Genomic DNA, 10167 nt, shown 5'->3' with positions numbered 1-10167 from the left:
CATGGAGGTGAGCTGAGCCTCTGGGTAAACGGAGCTGTTGCTTCTTGTCCTGCACTGGTCACCTCTCCCACAGTATCTCAGAAAGGTGCTCCCGTATCAGCTCCTCCATTCACATTCTGTTCTTTTGTCCTAGTGGGTAACAGCAGACTGTGTGGATGGACTCGAACCCACTGGTGACCCTAGCCTCAGGTTTCTTATTTCTCCTGTTACTCAGAATGAGGCACATTCCCATTTCTGGGACCTAATGTTCTAATGAATCAGTTTTTCTGATTTAGCACCATAAAAAAAGATTTAACACCATGACCTTTCAGGTTAGATTACTTTGACAACAGATGTAGAGGCAATCCAGTAATTTTTTTCAGTCTGTAAAAGAGCCTACAATTATTTCCAAGTTTATTACATCATTCGTATGTGCATCTTTCACGTTACTATACCTTTAAGCTCTGGGCCACAGAGCTTATTTAAATAATTTTAAATTGCACCATAAATTATTAGGCTTCCCAAGCTTTTCTTCTATGCCTAAGAAACTTTATGGGCTTTTACCTGAGTAAAAATTAAACTTATGACTTCATAAGTCAAAGCCAAAACCAAAAACCCACAAAAAACAAAACCAAAAAAAACTCCCAAACCACCAAACAAAACCCCTTTAACATAAAAAGCAATGAACATGAGAACAAGCCCATATATTATGGGGGATTTGTGGTAGACAAAGGCACTAGAAGCCTTTGGACCTTAACATTATTGAAGGTTACTAACATTATTGGATTACTATAGTCAACATTCATTTGATGGAAAACAAAAGGTTCTAATAAAACTTATGCTCTGGTGAGGTTAAACCTAGATCTAGGTCTGATTTAAAGGGGGTAGAGGATACAGTTAAGTAGAACAGAGCTTGGATATAAAAGGTATCTCTGGTACACAGTCATAAACAAGGCCTATAGTCTGGATTGGTCAGGAAGCTATGGGGGCTAACAAAGGGAAACTGGTATTTACAGAATGTTTCTACTATGTGTCAAACTTTTCCCTAAAAAAGACTTACCATACAAGTTAACATTTGCTATATAATCCTCACAATAACCTTAAGGTGGCATAACTATTATCCCTATTTTACTAAAAAGGAAGCAACAGTTTATATAACATTGAAGCTCAAAGAGCATAGGATATGAGGAAGACTGGATTTGAATTCAGGGTGGTTTCACTCCAGTATGCATACTTTTTCTCCTTGACTACTCTACTCCACATAAACTTCACTTCCAGTTGCTGTTTAAGTTGACCTAGATTTTTTCTGTGATCTCCTAAATCCTAAACCTGGACTGATGTAACATAAAAGATGGTACTCTCGGCTGGCTACAGAACTTCCCTTCTGGGGAAAGAAAAAGTTCACTCACTTGGCTGGTGCTATAGCTAACTAACGAGCTGGAACACCTGTTAGGGTTACGAGTATGGTGATTCACAGTGTTAATCAAAGTGTCTTTGTACAATTATAAAATTGTAGAGGAATGTGTCTCAGCACAGAAATAAAAGGGTAACAACTACTGTTAAAGTTTGGACTGTGGGCTAAATTACTATCAACATGTTGACAAAGTTCTGATTAGGAGCTCTTAAATAAATTTGAAAATACTTTTTGTGTTATGTGCTCATTTTTTAAAGTCCCAAAAAGTGTTTTAATGCATTAACATTCCCTGAAGAAATGAACTACATTTTTGCACTTCACGAGTAAGCCAGAATGAACTCCTTTCAATTGTCAGAACGTGTCACATTCTCTTGGCTCGAGGCTCTTTTTCCCTCTGCCTCGAACACTTCCCCTCCATACCATCTCCCACTCGCCAAATCCAAATTAAGTGACTCAAAAGGTCTCAAACACAACACCCTGCATTCCTTCTATCATGACATGGATTCTGTTATATGGCAACTGCCTATTTATTTCCTTAAGGTCTGCAGGGGGAAGGACTGTGCATCTTGTTCAGGGTAGTATCCCCAGCTGATCAGCATAGTGCCTGGCCCTCAAACAAATGTTTGATGAATGAACGAATGAGAATGAATGCAGAAGTCCTAACATGGAAACAATCTGCTGATTCATAGCAATGCTCCAAACAGCAATTTTCTGACCGTAAGTGTGTTTCACAACCGGAGATCCTGATCAAGATAACCTAAGTTCATTAATAAATATTCAAAATTTTATTAGTAAATTGAGTAACCAAAAATGTATTGTTTGTATGCAATTTTCCTCTATAATGAGTGTAGTTGCACTAATCAATATTTTGATAAGAATTTGTTGTTCCATAAGAACACATTCTCTTTACTGAAATATGTTCTTAACAGATCCAGTTCTGATTATGCATTAAATTGTGCCAATTAAACAATCTTAAAAACATTGTTTAGCAAATTGAACTTGTTCCAGATGTTTTAGAACCTTAACGAAATATATACCAGAGAAATATGGTAATCCTTTTCAAGGATTTCAAGGACTAGTTGTTCTTAAATTTAAAAGAAATCATTCAGCAGTGTTTAATAACCAACGCCCCCCCCCCAACACCAAACTTCCGAAATAAACCATTGAGATACAATATTGAAATCACTCCATTTCTGTTGGAAAACAAGGTAAACATGGTAGATTCACTGCATTTCTGTTTATGGAAACATTCAGAAATATTATATTTTTCACAAAAGAGGCTTACACCCTAGAGCTCTTTTAAAACCAACAGTTTAAAACAAATTTTAATTTTATTCTTTGGCTATTAAATTATACCTAATAAATGAGTCACTGATATCAATTCACAATAAATTTATTTTACATAAAAGAAAAAGCTTGCCATTAATGAAAAAATTCAGTAGAAAACAGTTCTTCTGCTTTAAGTTGGAGCTCAAAAGTAGAAGCTGCTTATTAGTGAAACTCAGTAGAAAGGGAATTTTGTAAGAAAACATTCTTGGCATGAAAGCACTAACATAAATTCTGTAATGAAATATTTACCATGCAATTTCACTGGCAGAAAGGCTGGTTTCTGATGGCTGGTATTTCTTTTCAGTCTCCTAAGAACATTAACATGGAAGATACTTAAACCTGCTTTATTCAGAGTTAATTGTATATAAATACTGGTGTCATGATGGGTAATCTTTCCATAGTCCACCTATTTAATTGAGCAGTTCTAAGTAGGTAATTGGCACCCTGCCCTTCTGATTTCCCCTTTCCCCCATTAGCCAGTCTGAATCCATTCCAACGACACTGAACACAGTGATCACCTACAAAATAAAATATTTCCAGTTATTAACTATGTTAGAAAATAAACATCTGTAACTTGTTTAAGCTATTCATTATCAAAGTTCTTTAAACATTATTAATTTTGCTGAAAGATAAAGGATTTTATTAGAGGCAGTTTTAGAAATTTTCTAGTTATTTAGCAGTTAAAAACTTTAAATCTGTGCTATTCTATTAAAGAATAGTAGTTAAAATTTTTATAAAATGTTGATATAACCATCTTAAATCTATGAAAGCATTCATGATAAACTATCTCCCAAGAAGTAATAAAGAATTTGCATTTTATTATAATACTAGAAGGTATGTCAATCTATGATACAGTTTTCTTCTTAAACCCATATATTACTCACCTCATCTGCCAGAAGTGATAATTCACTACTGTTTGCAGCATCATAATCATACAGAACCCTGGCCTTCCTGCTGCCACTGCACTCCTTAAGGTCAATGAGGTTGGAAGGGGAGGTGATTACCAGACCACTTGTTGAAGTCAAGGCAGAAGAACCAATCACATTTGATGAAGCAGATGGTGCAGGTGCCACAGAAGTCTGATTGTTGTTACAATAATTGGATGGAAAACTGTTGGGAAAAAATGGCCAATTATCAATTTCCAAGTGACTATAGCTTCTGAATACCGCCACTTGGTGGCAGTGTTTACTTTCTACCAACTTCCACTTTGGCTAAAGATTTACAGATGTAATATTTTAATAGCAAAGTACCCTAACTAACTTATGCCTCTTAGGCCATAGAGAGGAAGACACAGAATCTGAAGCAGGCTCCAGGCTCTGAACTGTCAGCACAGAGCCTGATGTGGAACTTGAACTCATGAACCGCGAGATCATGACCTGAGCCAAAGTTGGACGCTTAACCGACTGAGCCACCCAAGCGCCCCATGCAGGTGGTTTTCAAATATAAGTACTTGGAAGTTTTTTTCAAAGCTGTCTTTACAATTATAAACTTGAAGTTTAAAAACAAATCCCCCCCCCAAAACAAAACATGCTATTTCCAGAAAAAAATGAATTTATCCTTAAAACACTTCCAAAAAACTTCTACTAGTATGTTTTATTAATCTTTTCTTGCCTTTATGAATTGTTATATAAAAATATCAATGAATAACACTTCTATACTAGATACCACCACAAGAGTGAAGTCTTCTCAAGTTAATTCTTTGAGAAATATTTGAATAACCAAACTCTTTTTATAAAACTGATCCAATCACACTTTCCTATTCATTCAAATGACAAATATTTATGGAAAATCTACATGTCCAACATCACTACCACAAGCTAAAGACACAAGGATGAAACAATACCCTTCCTTTATGGACATATACACAAGGGAAGGACATGGACATACAAATACTATGTTATGAGTAATAATTACCATAATGAAGACTCGATGGGAGAATAGGGCAAATTTCACAAGCTTATTCTGTCTTGTATTTTTTGTAGGGGAAAAATAGTAAAGTTTCATTAGAAACTAGTGAAATCTAGGGATGCCTCAGTGGCTCAGTTGGTTAAGCGTCCAACTTCAGCTCAGGTAATGATCTCATGGTTCGTGAGTTCAAGCCCCGCGTTGGGCTCTGTACTGACAGCTCAGAGCCTGGAGCCCGCTTCGGATTCTGAGTCTCCCTCTCTCTCTCCCCCTCCCCTGCCCACACTCTTGTCTCTCTCTCGAAAAAATAAAACATTAAAAAAAAATTTTTTTTTTAAAAAGAAGTTAGTGAAATTTCTGTGACAAATGTGCTTGTAAATATTTTAAAGATAATTAAAGTTTTCAATTTAGTGTAAAGCTACTGTTTCTCCAATACTACATGGAAAAGAGCATAAAATGGCTGGCCTATATTCATTCTAATCCAGCCATTTCTAAGGTTGAAAATTTCCTATGAAAATTCATATTTAAATTTTAATAAATATAAAAGGTCTCATCTGATAAGGTGGGTAAAATTCATCCCTAAATAAAACACAACTTCCTTCTCTTTATGACCACTGTGCCATCTGGAAATCAGTCAGCCAACAACACAATTCTCATTAGTCTCATAACCTCTTCTCTAAACCTTCCTTCACCCTCTTATGCTTGTGTTTATTTTTCATACTTATTGAGTCTACAAGTGGATGGAGTAGGAGTTGTATGGTCCTCATTACCATTTCTACACTCTTCTAACCAATCTCGCCCAATCTTGGAATTTCAGGTTATTTGACTCTTTACTACCCATCATCTCTTGTTGCCATCATCTATGGATGTTTCATTCCCTTCTGCATTTCTACAAGATTTTAGTTCCTGGCTCACAGATACTGTATCTCACCTGGTGATTATAATATCCATAGAGACAATTCTTCCAACACTTTGCCTTTTCAGATCCATGGTATCTTCTCTTTCTGTACCTGATCCTGTAGTTCAGTCACCCATTTCTACTGCCTCATCTAGACCTCATTAATTCCAAAAATTATAACCCTTGCAATAATAATTTCCAACATCCCATTGTCTGACCATCATCCTTTTTTTTTCCCCAGTACTCTCCAACAAGTCTATAGTGGATCTATGGTCCTACTAATATGTCCTTCATGGCCATGGTAATTACTATAATCACTCCCTTGCATATGTCTTCATCTCCTATATTCCTCACTTTAAATTACTCATTTGGTAAAAATCTATGAACCTACTCAGTATCCATGTTATTTACTGTTGAGAGGAGAAAAGTACAAAACCATGTTGTCTGGCCTTGCCCTCGATTTATGAGTAGGAACCTCAAGTGGGTCCACAATGCTGCTTAGCAATTACTATACATTTCTCTAGGTCCATTCACTTTCCATTCTTCTAATATTTCATACACTTTCATCCATCCTCAAAATTCTAGCAATTTCTTCTCTAACCTTGTATTAAGTTGTTTCCTTTTTCACAGAGAGGAAAAAGAACAATCAGGACACATCTACATGTTTGTGGTCATCTCTCCTCTTACTACAGATGAGCTGTCTATGCTTCTATGGCTAGTTTCTCCACCTGTGCACAAAATCTCATTTTTACCTCTCAAGGATATCACGCTAGCAATTCTTCCTTTTCCCATGCTATCTTATTTCTCTATGTGCTGTATCATTCTCATCAGCTTGCAAACATGCTCTGATTTCTCCTATCTTAAAAACAAAAATCTGCGAGACCCACTTTCTCCTCCAGCTACTACTTCATTTTTCTGGTCCTCTTTACACTAGAACTCCTTTGAAAGATTTATCTAAACTTACCATCATAGTCCCTCCTCTTCTGTTCTCTTACACTGTAGACATGATCTGGCCCTATTGTTCCACCAAAACTACTCTTGTCAAGGTCAGCAAGGACTTCAATGTTCTAATCCAATGGTCTATTGACATTCCTCACTTCACTTGACATATCTGGTGATCACAGTGGATCCTTTCCCTCCACTTTCCTGTACCTTCCTCACTTGACTTCCAGGCCACACTTTTGGTTTATATCTTACCTTACTGTTCATTCCTTACCGCCACTTCCTTAGCTGTGCTGGAGTACTTCAGGGTTTAGCCCTTAGCCCTCTTTTTTTCTCTGCCTATATTTACTACCTTTCATCTAGTCTGAGACTTAAACATCCCTGATATGCTGACCACTCTCTAACTTGTATCTCTAATTTAGCTCCCAAACTCCAGACCTGCATATCCTAAAACTGGGCATCACCACTTAGATGTTTAATAGACATTTCAAACTTCATTATGTCTAAAATTGGGCTTCTGGTGTAAAACTGGGGTGATCTACCACCCCAACTTCCTCCTCCTGTGACATTCCCCATTTTAATTAACTACAGCTCCATTCTTTCAGTTGCACAGGCCAAACACCTGCAATAATTCTTAACTCCTCTGAGCCCTATGTAAATGAAGTCCGTCAGCAAATCTTGCTGGTTCTACCTCTAAAATGTACCCAGGGTTTGATCATTTCTACCACATCTATCACATTCACCATGATCCAAGCCACCATCATCTCCTGACTGGATAGGCTAAAAGTTTGCAATCAGCTCCAAACAGTTCTGTGTGCTTCCACTCATGCCCTCTAGCATTTATCTTTAACAGAGCAGCAAGAATAGTCCTATTAGATGCTAGTTGAATCTGTCACTCTTCAGGGCAAAACCCTCAAAGGCTTCTCACCTCTGAATAAAGGCCAAAGCCCCATGTGTCCCAGCTTCCCGTTTTCGTTTTCTCCCGTTTTCTCGATTCATCTCCAGCCGAGCCCTCCTTACTGTTGCTTGAACATTACAGCTATGTTCCTGCTTCAGGGTTTTGTGCTTGCTGTACCCTCTCCTGGAGCAATTTTTCTCAGATGCCTGCATGGTTTGCTTCCTCTCATCTTTCAGGTCTGTCTTCTCTAACTAGTGCAAACCTTTACCCCTAACCAAGGCACTTCTCCACTTATTTTTCTTCACAGCATTTATCACCTTCTAATGTAGTATGTAATTCACAGCCATATCGATTTTCTACTTCCCTCTGCCCCCAAATAGATGTAGGTTCAACGAAGACAGGGATTTGCTCTGTTTTGTTTACGCTGTATCCTTCATGCCTGGAATAGTGCATTTTTAAAAATTAAAAGCAAATGTTTCTCTGATAGATAACAGGGTTTTAATGACAAAAAGAACTAATTTCTAATTCAGGTTTTACTATAAAGTTAGGAACACATTTCTTAGCATCTCTTGCTCAGTGAACTCAGTTCCTCAGCAGTGGTTAAATATATACATTTCTGAAGATTAAAAACAAAAAAAACCCTCTCTTTCCCCACATAAGTGTGTTCATACACATGTGTTTTTAAAGCCTCTATGGAATTTTACTTTCAAATTTACTAGTATAATTAACCTTTGTTCACCACTGACCTCTACCTATGTCACTTTGGGGGAATTAATGGTAAAAAGAAGAACACCCAACCTCCATCCCTCCAACCAAACAACAACAAAAACCCTGAAAGACCATTTTTACCTTCTAAGAACTTTTACTGATATTTTAAAAACTATAGACTTTCTGCTACTGTAGCTTGATGTATTAAAACCTTCTAATTATTTAAAAATAAAATACATTTGCTAGCCTTGTGACTAGTGCTTCTGTTTCCGCATCTGTAAAATGTGGATAATGGTACCTACCCTCACAGGTATGAGGACTGTAACATTACATATGAGGTGTCTAGAGGAGTGCCTGGGGACAACTAGAGCCCTTCCTAAGTGACTACTGTTTTCAGTTACTACTACTGCTACTAACACTGCTATTATAACCTGGTTCTACTTCTCAGAAATAGCTTCTGAATTCGCATGGAATTGGATGATTTGTCAAGTTCTGCAACTGAATACTTCTATACACTCTTAAAAAGCATAACCTGCAACATTAAAGACTTTAAACTCTCTCCCCCTCCCCTACTCTCTATCACTGGTCCTTACCAGTAATCTAATTCTTTGAGGGCAGGCTTTCTTCCCCAGAACAGCAGCACTCATTTCACGGTAACGTCTGAGCTTACCCTCAAGTGCAATAACTAGCATTTTGTTTGGATGGAAGAGTTCCAAGCATTTGTATGGCTTTAAGCAGAGTGCAAGTACAGATGGTAACAACAGCAACCCCTCTGCTGTATCAGGACACAGTGAAAAGAAAGTACTAAGGCTTCTTGGGCTTAAAATAGCTGTAACGATGTGGGGATAAAGTGGTGTTCTGCTTTCAGGTATTTACCACCACTAACAAAACTTTAAATATACAGAAGTGTAAATCTTCTGTAAATCCTATCGGAATAACCAATGGTATCAGACCACGATTCATTTTTAAGATCTAAAATTGGTTTTGTGGATGTGCCTAATATTGTTCTAAGCCCAGTTTTAAAGGATTATGCAGAAAAGAATATTGAATCCACTTAAAAAAACCCCACCTTATTCCTTAAAATTATCTTCTCTTGATATTTTTCCTTCAAATATTATGTATCACCCACTCCCTGCTTTAATGGTTTCTCACTATATAAATCTTAAACTCCTTACTCTTACTTACTTTACAGGACATTGGTGACATGACCCTGCGTCACTCATCTAGCCTCATCTACCATCCCATTCCTTAACTCAAACACCATGTACACTCTAGCCAGAACGAACTACTGTCAGTTCCCTGAACTTGCCACACTACTCTTTTTCCCTGGCCTTTTTACATGCGTGTTCTTCCTTTGTCTGAATATTTGTTGTCCCTGCCCCTTTCTTCATCTAAATTATTTCCACTAAAATAATTTCATTTGTGAAACTTTGCTAGACCCACCTGAGTCACAGTTAGATGTCCCTTGCTGGAACCTACACTTCTACCTTTCCACTTGCAATCTGGCCCATCCCCCAATGGCCTTTATTTCTAGCTAGACTTTAAATACCTAGGTATTTCCATCTAGACCTTGTAGAGACCATGTTTGTCCTATACATCATTTTATTTCCAGTGTAACCTTACAATGTGAACTCCATAAGGGTAAGCAATTTTGCCTGTTCTGTGTGCTGATATAATCCTAGAGTACAGAACAGTGCTTGGTATATGGCAAGTGTTCAATAAATATCTGATGAATGAATGACTGAGCTATGCATGTTATACGTTATCACTTTGCTTTAAAGTATATTAAAATATAATTTTTAATAATAACATCAATGGGCTTGAGGTCTTACAGACTATTTCAAAACTTTTTTTTTTAAGCAGTGAACAAGTGAGTAATGAATAAGTATAAATTAGCTAGCTGATCTCTAAGGGCAAATAAGTGTCAACGTAACTAGTTAATCTTCCTCAACTAATTGCAAAGGTATTCCACAGAAAAGTGAACTTCAAACACTTTTGGTGCCAGGAGAGTTCAAAATGTTTTTGCTACCTCACAAGTCTGACAATTACTTTCCTTAAGAAAAAAAATCTGATTTTAAGCAAGCTAACACAAGC

General features: G+C 37.1%; 1 protein-coding gene across 9 annotated transcripts in view; it reads right to left on the bottom strand.

The window, feature by feature from the left end:
* Positions 1 to 2770: 2770 nt before the first annotated feature.
* The window catches only part of SH3GLB1 (SH3 domain containing GRB2 like, endophilin B1), a 35081-nt gene continuing 27684 nt past the window's right edge, over positions 2771 to 10167 (bottom strand). For all 9 annotated transcript variants that reach the window (XM_042997739.1, XM_042997741.1, XM_042997744.1 and 6 more), the window contains 2 exons: positions 3607 to 3832; positions 2771 to 3240 (listed from right to left, as the gene is read on the bottom strand). In XM_042997739.1, coding sequence (XP_042853673.1) covers positions 3133 to 3240; positions 3607 to 3832 — 334 coding nt within the window. In that variant the 3' untranslated portion in view covers positions 2771 to 3132. The remainder of the gene's footprint in view (positions 3241 to 3606; positions 3833 to 10167) is intronic.

The sequence above is a fragment of the Panthera tigris genome, chromosome C1 (genome assembly GCF_018350195.1).
Source record: "Panthera tigris isolate Pti1 chromosome C1, P.tigris_Pti1_mat1.1, whole genome shotgun sequence".
Lineage (NCBI taxonomy): Eukaryota > Metazoa > Chordata > Mammalia > Carnivora > Felidae > Panthera > Panthera tigris.
Note: the sequence above shows the minus strand (reverse complement) of the source record. Positions and strands in the feature narration are given on the sequence as shown.